Genomic DNA, 19,550 nt, shown 5'->3' with positions numbered 1-19,550 from the left:
CTTGGTGTATCTGAAGCCCACCCCAAATCCAACTGATAACGTTGTCTGGTGTTTCCCATATGTTTAGCCCCATTCCAGCCCCTTGGAGGGATGGAGCAGCTCCTTCCTGGGGCTGGGCATTTAGCATAGACATCATCTTTGCTCAATTCCTTCACTGAGGGTGATATTTACCCTAAGCAAAAGGCCAGCACATGACCAGTGCACCACTTTAGTCCCACTTAAGCACTATTTTTAGGGTGTAAGTGGGGGAGGAGGCTAGCAGGGAAGGAGCATAGCAAAAGCAGGTGCTGGTCCTATATGCAGGGTTGGATTTTCACCCCTGCTGCCTACCAAATTGTGGACTACAATAAATAGGGAAGATACTTGGTTTTCCAAGCACATCGCACACAGGGATTTTTTAGTCCTCGGCAAATAAAATATCTGCTTATTTTCAGATGTATCTATTGCTGCTTTTGTTGCAGTAAACAGATTAAATGAGAAAAGGTCAAGATGCAATTTGAATCTGTGTAAGAACATAACAAATACTTTTCTCAGTAATCAGATGTAGTAAATACAAGTACTTATTTACTTGTAAATGTTAAAACATTCACAAATTATCCTCTCAACTTCAGAAATACGAACTTAACCGTCAGATTTTGGAGACAATTTACTTTTCTGCTCTATGTGATTCAAGAACATGTATACAGTTCTTATTTAAACACTGTTTTGTTAGTGGGAATACATTGAAAAGCAGGAAAAAACAGGAATAAGAAAGAATATATGTTTTGGATTTAACACATATTGTTTGATATTCCAGAGTAAAATAAGACAGTAGGTGTTTGCAATATGAAAATCATCCCCCTCCAAAAAAAAAACCCCACTAAACACCAAGAAAACTATTTTTAAAAGTACCTTGCTGGGTGAATTGTTATATCATTTGAGCAGTTTAGAATGCGTGCGGTAAATTAGCTGTTCTAAACGTACCATGTGCCGGATTTTTCAAGCAGATTTTTACATTTATGTTTTCACTAAGTCTTAGCTAATTGTTATGCCTTTCACCTTGAATGCCAATTGTAATAATAATATTACATCTGTAGTCTATTTCTCTCTTCTTAAATTACAGCAATCAGGAATACTCACTAGGTAAAATCCTGTATAGTTACTCATAAGAAAATATTGAAATCAGATGAAAAAATGTTTAGCTTGCATATTGCCTTAGACAGCCTTGGAGAGCTGCCAGGCAGTCAAGGTATTATTAGAAAAGCTGAGCAAATAGCTTACAGGGGGAAGAGTTGTGAATGTAGAGCCATCAGGTACTGTCGGATCACAGGATTTTAGGCTGGAATTTCCTTTTTCAGTTCAGTAAAGCCATTTAAAAGTACAGCGCAGTGGTTCAAACATGTGGGGTTTGGGTTTGTTGCGTGGGTTTGAGGAGTAGTAGTACAGTTTTGGCATGGCACATGGGTGTTTTTCCAAAGGGGTCAAGAGCTCAGAGGAGGGGAGTAAAGAGTTTTCTTGGGGAAATGCTCCCCTTGGCCTCCAGGACTTCATGTGGAGGAGAAGATGGAGAATCAGTAGACCCTGGGTTTCTTGTTCAGTCCAGCCTTGTCAGTCTCCACAACCCCCAAACTGCCCCAAAACAAGGGTCATCCCATTCAGGAGCACCAAAGAAAGATGCTTCTAACCATGGCTCTGACAGCCCCTGGATTCAGACTGGGGAAAAACAGCTAAGGAAACACCATTTATTTAAAAAACAAATGGTAATCATTTTGCCCAAGCCAACAGACTAATTAGTGACACCCTAAGCACTGAGAAAGAAAACCCCAAAGCCTGGTGGGTTTTTAAATTATTTTATTATTTATTATTTTATTATTATTATTTAATAAAATTATTATTTTATTGCATAGATGCTTTTTTGAGAGGAAGTAAGGTTGGTTCCCACTGCAGAGCATTGCACAGTGTAAACAGGGTTTACCTGCTGATAGTATTGACTAGCGAAAGGTGCTCAGTGCTTGAGAAGTTAATATGCAGCCAAGAAAAAACCTCTTTTCCCTCTTCTGGGGTGGTCTTGTACTCAACATACTTTTTTTTAGTCGGTGCATTATTCTGTAACGAATGTGATGTCAGGTGCTGGGGAAATAAGATGAAACAGCACCATGCAAACATTTGCCACTTGTTCTTTTCTCCTCTCCTGCTCTAGCTTTGCTCTGGAAGACCAGGGTAGGGGTCAGAATGCTTTGCTTGCAACCTTTTGTTTAAAAATACTGAGATTCAGGTGTGCACCATGTCAAAACAAGGGTTTGGCTTTAAAAAGATTCCCATTCAGGACATAATTGTATTGTGGAAATGCTGCATCAGAAGGAAGGGGAGAGCTTTGCATTGTCTCTGTAAATAAAGTTCTTAGGTCTTGGTTTCTTTTTAGTGCAAGAGATATCCTCAATATATATTTAAAAAAAAAAAAAGCATGCCTTCTATGTATGAAAAAAAAAAAAAAAGACAGAAGGGGGGAGTAATGGCTTGTCACTGCTTTGCAAGTCAGGCTTTGGTCTATTTTTGTCATAGCTATCTGAAGTGTGTTTACATATAGTTTGCCTTTCTGGTATTTTGTGCTTGCACAGACCTGATCTCCACCTATTTTGTGTCAACAGTTGCTGAGACTGGTGTAGAGTGATTAAGCACCACAAACTGAAACACCAACACGTGGAGAAAGGTGCCCTCAGAGACCCTCTCTGGCACTTAAATCAGTCTCTTGCTCCAGGCTGCACCTGCGTAAAACAAACTGCCTGGTTCAAAACTCAGCCTGAAACAGTAGAAATGGGGCAAACGTTGCCTTTTTCTTGGTTAAACCAATTTTCTCTTCTCAGAAATGAGACACAGCCAGAGGGGCAGGGTGAGGACGTGCTTTCAAGGGTGTGTGTTGTGCCCTGCCTGCCCTGGAATGATTTTGGTGTAAGCGATGCATGGCTGGCTACAGCAGCCTTAGCACCAGCCAGGATTTTGCCTTTTCTTTGACTTTTCAAAAATAAAAGAAACGGCAGCAGATGCTGAGAAAATATTGCTTCCACAGTTGTTCAATGAAATCTAGGCCATGTAACAGTTTCACGGGTTATTTTTTTTTTTTCCTTGCCCAGGCACCGTAGCTCTTGTGGCTTTTTTGGCTGAGGATAAAGCTCGATACCAACAGCTCCTTTTGAATTCAGATTTATCCCACAGGTGTCTGACTTCCCACCTGGGTTACAGAGGTGGTTTGTACCGTCTGGGGGTTGATCCCTAAGCTTCCCCTGTCCCCTGGTCTCACAAATTCTTTTAATCTTTGACATTCCTCTGACCTCCCTCTGTGTGTTTTGTTGGTGTTTTTTTCTGAGGATGTCTTTTCTTTTGCCCTGAATATAACGCTGTCAGTACTTGGATTATAAGCAAAATGAATTACTTCACTTAATGGGAAATTATGTTCAGATAAAGTAGATTACAAAGTAGGCTATTAGTAGTGGTTAGAAAACAATGTTTTGAAGTAGGATGTCTTGGGGCAGGGAGAGTTTGTTCAGAAGTGTGGGGTTGTTTTTCAGGTTGGCTGTGACTCAGAGTTGTATCTTTTGTGGTTTCTGGAGAGAAAAAAAAAACAACAAAGGAAGAAAGAATTCAAACCAGTTTTTCAGGTGCCCACATTACACAAAATACATCAACATACTTCTATTTGTTGTCTTGGTTGTGGTGGGGAATACACAACCACAGGAATCAAAGCTTCCCTCAACACCCCAAACCAGTGTCTCAGGGTATAGACCAGAGTGATGTCAAAGCCTATTTCATGTGCAAAACACAAGTCCCATATAGGACTGCAGTATATTTTCTCTTTGGGGGCCCTGAGAGTGTTTTCTGCAAAAGACACTTGTCAAGGCTTTTTATTTGGCCACCCTGGGCTTGCTTCTCCTTTTCCTGCAGGCTGCAGGAGCTGGTGTGGGGTGACCTTCATTGCCTTTTGGAGGTGAGGAGAATGAACAAATCCATCCAGGAGTACAAACAGGTCATTTCCCACACCCTTCAGTGAGTGGGAACATATTTAAACCAGCAGCCAGATGTGAGAGCAGCCTCTCTTCTTTTGCTTGGGCTAGAGGACAAGGCCCAGGTTGCAACTCCCATGCTGTAGTGTGATGGCTAGGAGGGAACAGGGAAAAAGCTGTTTGGACAAAGCTCAGAATTTGATGCATGGAAAAAGCCTTGGACCTCAAGGAGGACCCCCTGTGTTTAGAATGCTTGTATGGCATGAGAAAGCTCAGAGATCTTGGAGGCACTTCTCACAATCTCTTCGTTCCCCTAAAAAAGAGGTTATGCTGACTGGATAGAGGACTTTAAATTGCTGAAGCAGGGAGGAGTGTTTTCAAAGAAATAGCCAATATTTTGCTTTCAACTCTCACCCATTCCCAGCATAATCCCTGCCATCAAATGGGGCTTGGGTTGCTGGTTTGACATGATCTGCAGAAGAAAAGCTGCTGGGTTGCAGTGCTGGTGTGCACCAGATCAGGACCCAAGTTAGGGAGTCCAGAGAAGCTCTCCTGAAGGATCAGGTGGGAAGCTGGTGTTCAGACCCTTCTGAGAGCTGAGACAAAACACTGATATGGGAGATGTGCATCTGAGCCTGGGCTGCTCTCAAAGCACTCAGAGATCCTGCACACCCTTGGTTGCAAGTGTTTTGTGGGAGGCAAGATTTTGTCTGCCAGCGTGTAGTGTACCCAACCACAGCACTTTGTGGGGGACAGTGCTGTCCCAGGCAGGAGTCAGAGCAGCCTTAGTGCTGCTCTACTACATGAATCCTTGCCATATTCCTTAAAGGCTAATTGTGGCACATGGAGATCAGCAAAGTACAGCTGCGCTGGGATTTAGGAGCAGGGAAGAGACGGGAGGTCAGCTCTGCTGGCGCTTTGCCATGTAAAGATTTCCCCTTACATCATCTGGCTGCTGAGGGCGAGTTTACATCTGCTTTGCACCCTGAGGGAATTGTGGTGTCAGGGAATGAGGTTGCTGAGAGTTCTCCCCAGTGCAGCCAAGACCTGCAACACTGCTCTGACTCCCTGGCATCGGCAGGGAGACGCCTGGATACTGGATCTGGATTTTCACTGGAAATGTTCTATGTTGGCTAAGCTTTTTTGAGTGGGATGTGCAGATGGGAGGGGAGGAGGAGGAGGAGGAGAGCATACCAGAAAGACCAACAGCAGCTCACCTGTGATGCAGAAGAGCACAGGAGATGGGCAGAGCAGTGTATCTCCAGGGAGTCCTTCCCCAGGCACACTGGTTCTTCACTCATCCCCAGCAAGTCCCTTCTGTAATTTTCATTCAGAACTAGCCAAATAAATAGGAATAGGTTTTAGTTCCATCCTGCTGTGAAACAGGCAAAATATTTTGCAAGACAGGAATTGTTTGCTGCCCAGCTTTCTTCTAGAAAGCCTCACCAAGGAGCCACAGCCATGAGCCCTGCAGAGAGATGGGGCAAAGGGGGCATTTGGGCCCAGGGAGAAGCAGGGCCAGGGGATTGTGGGTCCCAGCTCCAGAGAAGGCCACCAGCCATCCCTTCTGTCCAGAGGAAAGGCCACCAGCAGGCTCACTGCTACCCCAAGGCCGTCACCATGGGGCTGGAACTGATAGGACAGGGAGGATGGCTTTAATTGACAGAGGGTAGGATTAGATTAGATATTAGGAAGAAATTCTTCCCTGTGAAGGGGGTGAGGCACTGTTACAGTTGCCCAGGGAAGCTGTGGATGCCCCATACCTGGAAGTGTTCAAGGCCAGGTTAGATGGGGCTTGGGGCAACCCGATCTAGTGGAAGATGTCCCTGGTCATGGCAGGGGGTTTGGAATGAGATTATCCTCAAGGAACCTTCCGACTCAAACCATTCTAGGATTCTGTGATCCTGTCGTGGGATGGTGCTCCCCGTAAAACTGTCTTTTTATTTGGGGGCAGGATGTGTCTAGCAGTGATTTGAGAAGAAAAAGGGTGATCTGGAGTGAGAGGGGAAGGCACCCAGGCTTGAAGGCTGGGGAGAGGAGGAGGTGGCCAAAGGTAGAGCTGGTGCGTGCTGGGCCAGCCAAAATGTAGGGCATAGCCAGCTCTTTTACAAGGAGCACATACCTGATCTCATCTCTCTGCTTTCTATTTTTGCCCTCGATATGCTCTCTGCATTAGCAGACTTGGCTTGGGGAGAGATTCGATAGCACTCTCCTGCTTGAAAGCAACTTTTCTGAATGCACAACATGAATCCATTGGTGGGGTCACATAGTAATGCTTGAAGTCAGAAGCTATTTTTAAAACTAAATTGCAGAGCCACACATGGCTTTCATTAGTGCTTTACATCAAATTTGTCAGCTAATTAGTGGTTTTTCATCACTAGTTTTTGCATAGTATTTTATTTAATTCACTCTCCAATATTGTCTTGCACCACCCCTCAGCCCTATATCCAGTCCATGGCACTGGTGCTGTGCCAGCAGAGGAGGGAGGAAGAGGAGAGCTTGCAGGAGAGCTTTCTGATGCTCCTGATGGATGGCCTCTCTGTGTTTGGAGTGTATTCCAATATTACGTGTCTGCAGTGGGCGGTTAGCAGCCTGTGTACTCTCTTCCCTCCCTACCTCCATTTAGTGTTGTAAATGATGTATTGCAGTCCTGAGCTGTCTTTGGTTTGGAGGAGGAGGAGGAGAAACCAAGAAAAGTTGCCAAACATGACTTCATAAGGTTTGACTTTAAATTGAACAAAGTTTCTTGAGTGTCTTGGATTTTTTTTTTTTTTTTTAACAAATAAAGGGAGTACAGAGAGCATGGATTGCTAATGACTGGTAGTTACGGGTCATTAAGCTCACTAACTGACTTCAGGATCAGAACTTTCTAATAACAGCAGTAAGCACTCTTTTAACATTTACTTCTCATTTTAGGGATGGGGAGATGTGATTACCATTCGAAAGTCTGCAGTTATTTTTTCTGTTCATAATTACAAAGGCAGCTTGCTATTTTCAAGGCTGTTTGTAAAACATTTGAAAGTATTCGATAAAATAATTTCTGTGGTGTTACCTTTTTTCCTTTTCTTTAACTGACTCCTTTAAAAATCTCTGGAAAACAAACACAGAGAAAAAAATGAAAGTATGTTAAAATAAGGAATAAAGCAGTTACTGAAGTGTAATAATCTTGGTTTATAGCACACTTTCCATTTAAATTGGTTTTATTAGAGATAAACCTGTTAAGCGTTGAGGAATTAAGTGCTGAATAGAGAATGTTGTTTCGCTGCTGTATAAATGAAGGATCCCAGTATGCAGAAAAGAGTGCAACTGGTTTTACAAGTGAGTTATTTGCCAGTTTGAAGTGCTACGTTTACTTTGGCATCTGTTATGAAAGTGATGATTTGTTTGTTGTCAAGAAAGATGCTGTTTTTTTCAGAAGGGCATGAGAGTTTTTAGCACTGGGGTTTGTAGGTACTGTGGGCTTTCTCATTCCTCTTACGCCTGGTTTGCTAGAAGGAGCTCAAGGAGAAAATGAGGCCAGGGAGATTTTTGGGAATTTCTTGGCACTGCTAGTGAGACACAGATTTCTGGTGTGCAGCGCTTCGGGACAATTTTGAGAGGGAGCAGCCTGTGACTCCAAGTAGCAGAAGTCAGTAATGGTGTGAAACTCTCCTCATTTCAGAGGGCTGGGGGCAGAGAAAAATTCAATAGACCGCAAAGTCTCAGCATCTCCTTTCAGACAGCTGGTCCTGGAAAATTTCATTCAAAGGCTGCAAATTGGAAGTCCCCACAATCGCTCTGTCGATTCTTGAGCAAAGGTGACTTTGGAAATCTGTGACAGCAGAGGAAGGTCTTGTTTTATTCACTCAACAGAAGTGAAATACAAGGGGAAAGGAGAAAGAACAGATCTGTGCGGAAAATGTCACTTGGGCTGTAACCTGAGCCTTAGCGAGCTGTGCCTTTCGGAGGGTTTGGTGACCCTCTGAAAATCCTTGCTCTCTGGCTGCTATTATTGTAGCCAATTTCCAACTAAAATAAGTCTTTTGTCATCACCAGCCATGCAGCCTCTCGCTGAGAAGAAACAAAACTTGTGCGTGGCAGCAAGGGCGGCCAAGCTGAAGGTCAGAGTGCAGAGGCAGATTGCTGCATCCCCAGGGCTGGGGCTGCAGCTCACCCGTGGGACCAGCGATGCACCGAGCTGGGAGTCTGCCAGTGACCTCTGCAGACAGACCCCAGGCGAGAAGCCTAAGAGAAAACATCCTAGGAAAATGCAAATGGGAGAAAAGAGGGTTTTACTCCTCCTCTTTAGGGTTATGCAGGTGGAAGTGCTTGGTTTTTCTTGCTTTTTGGGATGTGACAGAAAGTGCCATGTGTCTGAAAAGAACAGGGAAAAGTTAACTTGAAAAAAATCAAAAATATTCCAAACTTCTGTGTTTGCCCAACTGTTCAAATGTTTTCTCCGTGCTAGATCCTTCCCCTTACAAAACAAAAAAAGGGAGGAAGGAAAAAAAAACCCAAAAAAAGCAGTCCAAGGCATCACTTTGCAGGGTTTAACTTGTACACTGAAGGATATTATGTTGATGTGCCACTATTGATCCTACTCTATTGAGGCAAAAAACCCAAACAAAAAAAGCCTTCCTCATCAGAGCAAAAGTACCACAGTATAGAGCACTGGTGTTGGGAAAAATACTTTATGTAAGCCTTTGATCCTGATTTGGTCTTTACTCACATGAGTAAGGTTATACATCTGTCTTGAATCTTATGCCAAATTGTATTTTGATAATACTCCCTTTCAGTAGCAGTTAGTACGCAAATATCTTTTTTTAGGTCCTGATTTCTCTGAACTTTTAAAAATTAGGGTAATTTAGGGTCCCTTTCTCTTAAGATAGGTGGATATGAGCATTTGAGAAAAGGGGAAGGAAGATTTTTCCTGTTAGCCTTTCTGTTCCATCGTTTTTGCTGATGTTTAAATCAGCCCAGCACTTTGGAAATTCGAAGAGTGATCAAAAGATCCTGGCCCTTCTCTCAAGGAAAAAAACTGAGAGTATGAAGAAATTAACCCCATGCCCATATATTTCTGCAGCAACAGCTAATTCGCAGTTTTGCTTGCAAAGGGTTCTCAAATGTGATTTATAAACATCACAGCACTGCATTGTGCTCTCTCAAGACAAGCTATGTTAATTGTTTTAATCGGATAGGTTCTTACGAATTCCAGGTTTGGGATGCAGGAAGAAACTTGAAAGTGAATACTCCTTCTTTTTCTTTTTTTTTTTTTTTAAATGCATAGTGGTTTGGAGTCTACTATAATGCAAAGTAAAGCGTTGTGTTACAAAGGCAGGGAGGATGGGACAGAAGGTTAAAGGGCATCCTGGAAACAAACAGCTGGACCAGTTTATTTAAACAGATACAAGGATGGGGAGCTGACCTCCGTTTGACTTCTAGTGGGAGGAGCGAGAATGTCATTTTATTACTTTGCCCAGAAGGAAAATGTTCTTGTGTCTGAATTCCCCCCAAAGACATCCAAACACTGAGCTGTTTGGCAGAATTGCTACTTATAGAAAATACTTACATGAATGCGTAGGAAGCAGATAACTGTTAAGTACCTGTGTGTAAAGTGTTCTTAAAGCAGATATCCCAAATGATTGTGTGGGGCAAACAGGTGAGATTGTGTTTTTCCATAGACACATCTTGTGGGTAATTATTGGTAAACTCTAGATATATAGTTTATTCTAATATATTATTATATAAATGATACTATATATAGTATAGTTTATTATTTTGAGACACCTCCCCCATCCTTTTAAAAGTGCTTGTAGTTTGGTGGAGAAGCAAGAAAAGGTTGTGAAATTGAGGTGTTACATGCCTAATGTTGCTCAGCATTTATTTGGGGTAAAAGCTGTTTTGGTGACCAGTTGCTCCCGCAGCTACCAAAACCCTTCTCCTCCTGCCCCGGGAGAAGGATGGAGTAAACACAGCAAGAACCTTGCCAGACTCACAAAAAGAAATGCTGGGGCACTGGGATTTTGTGTTGTTGTTTTACTTCGAAGAGTTACTGTGAAAATTGCTTTCTGCAAATGCAGATTACAGATATTAAACAATTTTCTAATTGGTCATGGAGCTAAGGCAGCTAATGGGGGAAAAAAAGTAGGTTTTTTTTAATTGCTTATTTCACATGGTGTTTGTGCTACACCTGTGCTTATAATGAGAAAGGAGAATTAGTCTAACCTTCTGCTCACATGATTCTAATTTTCATGGTTTGTACAAGATAATGATAAACTGATTTGCAACACTGTTTGCTGGAGTCAAGAGGGGGTGTTTATTGGAAATGTGTAGAAAAATTGATCCAATACTGTTGCTGACAAAACATGACCTAGTTCAGGTGTAAGGCTTCCAGACTGGCAGCTGGGTTTGGTGCCTTGGAGCCCATTTCCTCAAGACAGGTTTGATAATGGCTCAACATCTTGATTAATTTTTGCAGGAGTTTGGGTAATGGGTGTCAGTGGGGAATGGGAGATAGGAGGAGTCTGAAATCACTGTGCTGCTCTTTGATGAGGGCAAAAGAAACAGCATGGGGCAGTGGATTGCTATTCTTCTCCCCTTTGGTGTAGGGGAACGGGTGAGCAGAGCTGATTCCCGCGGAAAGATCCTGGTGGCTTTATCTCTGTGGTGGGAGAGCTCCTGCTAAGCCACCCCAAGCAAAGGCAATGAAAACAAGCATCAAATGTTCCTTTGTGGACTTCCCTATCCCATTTTACAAGTGTAGTGGGGTTTAGTCCACACTCATGCTTCTTCCTTTACTAGTAAATATTGTGGCATACATATTTTTTATTATTCTTTTTCTCTGTCATAAAGAACACAAAGTCTGGTTGTGCAGCTTTGCCGTGATAAAATCTTGATGGAGATTTTTTACGAATGGATTTTAAGTAAACTTTCTGTTGAGTGAAACCTCGGGAGAGATTCTTCAAATGCACTTCACTCAGACAGGATCCCAGACATGGTTTCCAGCCTCTTGATTTCAGCACTATGAGGATAGTTGTGATCTCTCTCCTTCTTCTGTTTTGCCCAAAATTATTTTGAATATTTCCAAATAAGCATTGCAAGACTAACTGAGGAGAAGAGCTACAGAAACACAAGGAGTGGGTTTGCAGATAGCTATTTTTAAAGATGACTGTACCTCCTTTTTTTATTATTTCCAAAGATCTGCTTTTCATTGTTCGGGGGGGAATTTTCAGTAGTCCAGTAATTACAGTTTAACAAGATGTTTGCTGTAAATGGTCAGGCCTAGCTGGAGAAAACAGGATTATAAATTCAATTACTGTAAAGCTATGACCTTGCCTTGACCCCCTCAGACTTTGCATAAAGAGAGGGAGGGGGGAAAAAGCCCACCAAGAAATGGCTAGGAGGAATGCATGGCTCTGAAGTCCCCAGCAGTGTGACTTAGCGGTGATAAAAGTCCAGACGTTCCCTCATTTGATGGGGTTCTGCCATCACAGTTCATTATCTTAATAGTGGGCATTAAAAGGGAATTAGGTTTGCAAGAGGTAGGGGCAGGTTTTGATAAAGGAAAAAAAAAATTGGAAAAAGAAGTCAGAGGACATAAGGCAGAAATGACACTAATGAGGGGGGAGGTAGCAGATGCCCTCACGAGCATCTCGCTGGCTTCACACGTTTTTGTTTTTTTGGTGCCCCATTCTGTATTGAGAAGAGCGTTGCTGGCATTGTTTCCTGAAAACTCGGCTAATTCCCCCATGAAAAGATGAAATGGAAGTGTCTGACTGTGGTAAAAAGCAGGCAAACATAAATCAGCTTGGAAACCCCAAGCTCGTGCTCTCAAAGGTCATCAGGGTTAGAGGTTTAGCAGTATTTGCATCCCCGTGCAGCCTGATGGAGAGCGCCACAGTAGGGCAAGAGGGCTTGGGGATGGGTGGAAGACATCCCTTCCCTAACCATTTGCTTTCCTCTTTTTTCTTGCAGGTTTATTAATGCTAGAAGAAGAATAGTTCAGCCCATGATAGACCAGTCCAATCGAGCAGGCAAGTCCCCAAAATTAACTGTATTTGAGTCACACAGGCAAAAACCATCCTCAAGCCATTCACCAGGAGGTCCAGTACCTGGTAAATAAATGAGAAATGAATGCTGGGAGTGACTGACAATTAAAATACAACCAGATTTCTTTCATTATGACTCTAATCGTTTTGGAAAAAAAAAGACATTGAAAATGCAAAAAGAGAAACTAAAATTATCCGCTCCGTGACCGGACTCCCTGTACATGATCCCAATTATTCTTATATATTTTTTTAGGAGTTGTTTGGAGTTTTCCTTCCAAGCTCTTTCTGCTCCTGTGACCACTCCCTAGTGCATGGCTTGGTGTGGAATTGCTGTAAACTTTATTACCTGCCAAAAGGGCAAAGGGGTCAGAATCACTTGTGGGACTCAGTAAAGTTCAAAGACATTCAATGAGGTAGAGCTTTATGTGCTTTAATAACCCAAGCCAGCTTACTTCTGAAGCCGGCTTTTAATGTACAGTGAAAACCTCCAGTTCAGGTAGTGGTACTTGTATAGTGTCTTTTTGTCCCTTGGCTCTTCTTTTGGGATTGCTGAGCATTCGCTGTTTACTTTGGGGGTATTTATTTCTACTTTTTTAAAAAGACCTTAAGTTTTCACATGCTGGTTCTATCTGGGGTCTTGGCTCGCAGCTCTCTGCGGGTATTTACCATCGAGGGTTACCCATTACTCCCAGTTGGTTTTGTTTTCCGAGTCTCACTGCCAAACTCTCCAAATCCATCGTTGTCCAAGATGCCTTTGGGCCACACTTCCTCTTCAAGTACATTTGATTATTTGTCATTAGACGTAAATATCTGGCGTGGACGTGTTCAGGTCCTGCCCTTTGAAAGCACAAGGGCGTAATTTAACACACTGCAATTTCAGTGTGACTATTCCAGCCATAAAATCCGGCTCCTATACAGGTTTTTGCATTGACGTCAGCAGCGGCAGCAGCTGGAGCCGGGGCTCCTCATGTCTCAAGATTTCAGTTTGCTAACTTCATTTCCCAACTTGCGCAAGGAAATTAAGCCAAAACGAAGTATGCTTGCTAGTCCAGCCACTAAATTCACGTAGGAGATGTTTTCCCCTCTTTTTAGAGCCAGCATGGGTTGGGGTGGGGGTTGTGTCTTGGTGCCGTGAGAGGAGGTGACTGTCAGCTCTTGCTAAAAAGAAATGTTCTGCCCCTTTCCAGTAAGTCAAGGAACACCCTATAATCCCGACGGGCAGCCCATGGGAGGCTTCGTGATGGACGGCCAGCAGCACATGGGCATCCGAGCGCCAGGTAAGCCCCGGGAACACACGGCCCACCTATGGGTGGCCTTGGTCACCACAGGTAAACACACCTCTGCCCTCTGCTGCTCTCCCAGCTGCCTGCCTTGCCTCACCTGTCTTCTGCCTGCCTTCCACACCAGCGAGGGAATCCAGGCATCTCCTTGCTCGAGCGGTCCTGGACCCTCCGCCGTGCTGTGTTTTGGAAAGGGGCTTTTGGCACTATCTGTTGACTTTGCTCATTTTCTGGCATCTTCTTGGATTTTTATCTCCCTCTAGGACCTATGAGTGGAATGGGCATGAATATGGGCATGGAGGGGCAGTGGCACTACATGTAACCTTCACCTAGGTAACCAATGGCAAAGCCAGGGGGAAGTAAGTACAAACGAGGTCTTTGTTCTCACTTTGTCCGAGGGATATTTGTCTCCTTGCATTTCCCTATGTTCTCCCTGCCCATAGCCTCATGCTTGTTCCTTCCTTTCCATCCATCCATCCTACGCCTGGGCTCCTTCGGGTTTTCTCTCCCTCTGGTTCGGCTCAAGCTTTCCGAGCTCCCAAACCCCCCGTGCGCGCGCGCCGCGCATCGACGCCGCCGTACATCCACGCCGCCATACATTGATGCTATTATCCATCCCCGAGCACATGACAAAACAAGGAGCAGCCAGGGAGGTGGGGGAGCCCGTCGTCTTGGCAACAGACTGATTTGCAAAATGTAAGCGGTCTGCAGCAGCGCAGGGAGAGGAAAGAGCATGTCCCCAAAGTGTCATAAATCTGTCTAACCGCAGTTGATGCATGAGTTACATTTCTCCCGCTAACCTGCAAGACACCAAAAAAGCCAAACAGAGACTTCTCGTGGGGTAGAGAAAAAAAAACCCCAAGCGAAAACAGGCAGCTTCACTTAGTTACGTTTTGGAAGGCGATGGATGAAACTTTGATTTTTTTTTTTTTTGGGGGGGGTTTTTTCAAGTTTATTTCTCTTTGTCTGTCCGTCATAATGGGATTACGTGTGGCAAAGGAAAAAGAGAGAATACAAAATAGAGGTGTGCGCAGCAGGCTATGGAGCTTAGCCCAGGCTAATTGACTATATCCAAATTAAGTATGCCATCACTTGCAGTGTGACAAATGGATTTGACTTATTCAGTATACAAAAATAGAGATCATTAATGCAATCTTCAGTGGCAGGCCTCGCAAAGAAAGCCTAGAAAAACTGTCCCAGTTTTTTTTTTACTCCTCTTGTCTTCTTCTAGGGGAAAGTACATTATACAAATTTTTGTATTTTCTTTTTTTTTTTTAAAGAGTAAAGTGGTTTGAAATACCAAGACACTTGGTACCATGTTTAAATGGTGCCTGATTCTGTTTCTCATGCTCTCTTTGTGGAGTTAAAAGAGTTATTTCAGCATCTTTGTTGTGCCCCCAGCCTGTATTAACATAGGGTTTGAAGTTACCCAGGGCAAGTGTATTTCGTAGTAGTCTTCCCTGAGCCCAAGTCAAAACTAAGTTTTAACAATTAGCTGTGAAAACATTCCTCTGAGCTTGGGAATGCAATAGCCTTATTACCTCATCATGAAAATTTCTAGCTTAGTTAATTTAAATATTGTTTCTTAGTTTCTGGGTCAATTAAATTTAAATGATGTATTTTATGCTTCGTGACCAATTAAATTAATAGGTTATTACAAAAAATATTATCATCTTTTTTGATTAAAGAGCTGTGAGTACAGTATATTTTATAAGCAATTTTCATTAGTTCAAAACTGTTCCTTTAGGCTAGATTAAGCAGCTATTCATTGCTAGAGCCTTGAGACCTGATTCCAAGGTGTTCGGCGCATTCACAGCGCGCTCTTACTTAGAACTAAAGCCAATTGAACCTACTTAGCAATAGCGTATGCCTTTCACCCTTGATGATTATGGAGCTTATAGCTCTCCGAAACAATACACCTGTCAGTTCCCATCAGCTACAGCAATCCAAGCAGAAGGCAGAGGCCCACAGAAAGCAGGAGGTTTTATTGTTTTAGGTCCAATTTTTTTCTTATTGTTCTCCCAAACCCACTGAAAGGTTTGACTGGGTTGAGCGTCTGATTTTTTTTGCGGCCAGAGGTGATCGGAGGGGTAAAGAAAGAATTGATAACTGTTATTGATTATGTATATATTGTTAACGTGTCTAAAAATGTGGGTTTGATTCAGCAATCGTACTTAGTAATCCTATCAATTTCGGCTTCATATGAGGCCTTTGTTCAGTGGTGTATGTCCCTGCTGTAGTGCATCTATTTGAATGGCACAAATACTTGGGGACAGATTCCAAGTGATCAGGCTGGAGAGCTAAATAAATAGCTGTTGATAAACCTTGACACCTATTTAACCCATCGCTCCTCCCAAGTCCCTCGTTGGCTGCTACAGATTTCCCTGCCTTGTATTCCCAGCATGCTTTTACCAGTGGGGAGATGCAGGCAGGTGGCTGGAGGAAAGCCACGGGGAGTGGAGCCCACCTGAGAGCCCTCCGTGTGACATCAGCCACCTTCAGGCTGGCTCTGCCTCTGGCACGCTTCCAGACCAGAAACATCTCCATTGCACACATTCCTAACCATAAAAGCAGAAAGCTGCTTTATCTCCAAAAACTGTGTTTGGAAGGGGGAGGATGTTCTTGGGTTTTTTTTCTCGACCTGGGAGCCATTCCTGCTGCCATCGTTGTGGGTCCCTACATGGACTCCCAATCCCATGGAGGCAGCGCCTGTGATTCCTCATCCCACCTCGGGCTCCAGCCTGGCCTCACCAGCACTCACCACCACCTCTTTCTCTCCCTCTGCAGGGCTGCAAAGTATGCCAGGGGACTATGTGTCTCGGGGTAGTCCAATGGGTATGAACATGGGACAGCCAAGCTATACCCCGCCCCAGATGCCCCCCCATCCTGCTCAGCTGCGTCATGGCCCCCCCATGCATACCTACATTCCTGGACACCCTCACCACCCAGCGATGATGATGCATGGAGGACCACCCCACCCTGGAATGCCCATGTCAGCATCAAGCCCCACAATGCTTCATACCGGCGAGCCAGCAGTGAGCGGACAAGTGATGGACATTCATGCTCAGTAGCTTAAGGGAAATACACGTTGTCTGCAGCGATGGTAGATTTCAAACATTGCCTTTCTGCAATGACTATGGAGTTCTTGGCGTCAACTTTGGACCAAGGGACGTTCCGATTCTTCACAGGGACCCTGAAAAGCAGGAAAACACCAACTGAAGTCAACTTCTGGGGACATGCTAAATACCTATATAAGACATTAAGAGAACAAAGAGTGAAATATTGTAAAATGCTATTATACTGTTATCCATATTACGTTGTTTCTTATAGATTTTTTAAAAAAAATGTGAAATTTTTCCACACTATGTGTGTTGTTTCCATAGCTCTGCACTTCCTCCAGAAGCCTCCTTACATTGGAAAAGAAGCCTTACACTTATCCTGCAAATGACAGAAAGGGCTTATTTGCAGGATTTTTAGAGCATTAAAATAACTATGTCAGGCAGAAGAATCTTTCTTCTATCCTAGGATTTCAGCCATGCGCACTCTCTCTCCCCCCCTCTCTCCTTCTCTGTCTGTCTTTCTTCCCTTTCTCTCCCTTTCTCCCCGTCTCTCTCCCTCTCTCTCTTTCTAGCCTGGGGCGTGAATTTGCATGTCTAATTCATTTACTCACCATATTTGAATTGGCCTGAACAGATGTAAATCGGGAAGGATGGGAAAAACTGCAGTCATCAACAATGATTAATCAGCTGTTGCAGGCAGTGTCTTAAGGAGACTGGTAGGAGGAAGCATGGAAACGGAAAGGCAGTGTATTTGAAGCCTAATTGTCACATCAGAGCATCCTTGTCCCCATGCAGCAACCACCACCTTGTACATCACTTCCTGTTTTATGCAGCTCAAAACATGGACTGAAGATTTATTTTTAATATGTTGACTTTCTTTCTGGGCAAGACATCGGTCATGTGTGCATTTTTTTTTTTTCCATAGTCCCATCATGGAGCATTTATGTATACATTGTAAATAAATTTTGTGCAAAAAGGACTGGAAAAATGATCTGTATTATTGCAATTTTTTGTAAAAGTAGCAGTTTGGTATGAGTTGGCATGCATACAGATTTACTAAGTGGGATAAGCTAATTATACTTTTGTTGTGGTTAAACAAATGCTTGTTGATAGCCTTTTTCTATCAAGAAACCAAGGAGCTAATTATTATTAATAATAATCATTGCACACTGAGTCTTAGAGTTTCTGATTGAAACAGTTTGGATTGTATAATAACTCAAAGCCCAGTTGTAGTAGTTTGAGTGCAGTAATGAAATCTGAATCTAAAATAAAAACAAATTATTTTTTGTCATGGTGACTCCACTGCTTGCAAAATTTGTTCCCTGCCCCCATGCAGTATTTGTAGCCATTCTATCCCAGATGGAGAGCCAAGCACCTACAAAATTCAGCTGGCTCTGGAGATGTTACCTATCATTTGCTATTTAAATATCAGCTTCATATTTAAAGAATGTAAAAGTAATGCTACACTGCATAAAGAAATTTTCTTGGAACTTGCACTGTAACTTGTCAGGATGGGAACTGTTGCCTGTTAATAAATGTGATATCGTAGGGCATTATTGGACAGAAATTTGTAAATAGTGTTACCCCCTCTCCCTCCCAAATTATAGTTCTAATACGCAGTTCAAATTACTGAGTTTCTTTCTGGAATTGAGCATACTGAGGAAGGAGGAAAATAAAGCTTGGAAAACATTGCCTGGGCAATGCATATCTGTAAGGGGATGAGGTGCTGCTGGACTTCTGCAAGCAAGGCCAGTGCAGACCCTCATTAACCAATTTCCTCAGAAGCACATTTGTGCTTTCTGCACTGCAGCCAGCCAGGGGAAAGAGCCCCAGCCAGCCTGCGAGGCTGTGAGACCTTCTCGTTTGCTTGGAGTCAAATCGCAGCTACAGAAGGAAAAACAGAGATTCCTGGGGTTAGGCAAATGACACAAATATCTTAATTAAGGCGAAATAATGCAACAGCCCCCACCCTGCCCCTTCCAAGGCAGCCGGCCCCCCGGCGGGAGGTGTCCCGGGCGTGTTGCAGGGCAGATTCCCGGGGGGCTCCTGCTCCCCGTGTCCCCCGGGGTACCCCGGGCTGGGCTGGGCAGGCAGGGCTGCAGGCAGAGCTGCAGGCAGGCAGTGCACACCTTGCTGAGTGAAGCAAGCCACCGAAGGGGGTCCTCGCCCCCCATGATTGGGACTTTTTCCCCTTCTTTTTTTTTTTTTTAACTGAGTTCTTAGGGTTTTTTTCCTTTTTTTTCCATTTCCCTCCTTTTCTCCTCTCTTTTTTTAAAGGGCCGCCGCACCGCCAAGGAGGCTGAACATCCCGACTCCTTTGTGAGCCCGGAGTAATGACACTTTTCTGCCAAAACGTGAATGAACGGGGCTCGCTTTTTTTTTTTTTTTTTGCTTTTTTTTTTTTTTAAGGTTTTGTTTCGTTTCGTTTTGTTTGTTTTGTTTTTACGTGTTTGGGGTTTTTTGGGTTTTTTTTTTTTTAAGGTTTCCTGAAAGACAAAAACAAACCGCCCTCTCACGGGCGAGGGCACACGCGTCCCTTCTCGCAGCCACAGCCAAGTGGGGCACAGACCTTCCTCCATGGGACCTTTTTCTTTTTTTTTGGAGGGGGGGCACATTTCGAGTTAAATCCACGATTACATCCCAAGACATTTAATCAGCTGTAATTATAACACATTCAAAATGAAGAATATGCCTCGACAGTATTTTTATTGTTATTGTTCATCGCATGATGTTAGACAGCTTCAGAGGCACAGGAAAGAGAAGTAAACGGGTTACAAATAGGGAATTATCCCTCGTTTAGCATTAAAATTCATTTAGATAAAATTGCCACAAACATTTAAATGGGGAGATTAGTTCCCCCTCACGCCTTATTGCACTCTCTCAATGGCTCCGTTAAGAACATTTTACACGTTGGAAATTCCGCCTTTTCGGGCCGCTCGCTGTTTCCTAGCTACCCTCCTTTGACCGCACCGGGGGGGCCCGGAGGGGCCGGGGAAAGCCGCCCGGCTGCTCCTGTGCTGCGCTGCTCAGCCCGGCGCTGGGGCTGCGCGGGGCTGCGCGGGCGGAGTGCGGGAGCTGTGCGGGGGGGTGGCGCAGCCCCGCTGTCCTGCCGCTGCCCGCCGCCCAGGAGCAGCAGGAGCAGGAGGAGGAGGGAGGAGGAGGAGGAGGAGGAGGAGGAGGAGGAGGAAAGCCGTCTTCGACTGCCAT

General features: G+C 43.9%; 1 protein-coding gene across 6 annotated transcripts in view; it reads left to right on the top strand.

The window, feature by feature from the left end:
* Positions 1-17,634, top strand: part of MEIS1 (Meis homeobox 1) — a 203,214-nt gene extending 185,580 nt beyond the window's left edge. For 4 of the 6 annotated variants that reach the window (XM_085054295.1, XM_085054294.1, XM_085054293.1 and 1 more), the window contains 3 exons: positions 11,931-11,989; positions 13,192-13,281; positions 16,072-17,634. In XM_085054295.1, the coding sequence (XP_084910421.1) occupies positions 11,931-11,989; positions 13,192-13,281; positions 16,072-16,355 (433 nt within the window). In that variant the 3' untranslated portion in view covers positions 16,356-17,634. Of the gene's footprint in view, positions 1-11,930; positions 11,990-13,191; positions 13,282-13,547; positions 13,644-16,071 lie in introns of all 6 variants that reach the window. The other 2 variants (XM_085054298.1, XM_085054297.1) reach the window with 1 other exon arrangement.
* The last annotated feature ends 1,916 nt before the right edge of the window (positions 17,635-19,550 follow it).

This window comes from Lichenostomus cassidix, chromosome 3, assembly GCF_008360975.1.
Source record: "Lichenostomus cassidix isolate B80296 chromosome 3, HeHo_3.0, whole genome shotgun sequence".
NCBI lineage: Eukaryota > Metazoa > Chordata > Aves > Passeriformes > Meliphagidae > Lichenostomus > Lichenostomus cassidix.
This window is presented reverse-complemented; position numbering and strand designations above follow the sequence as displayed.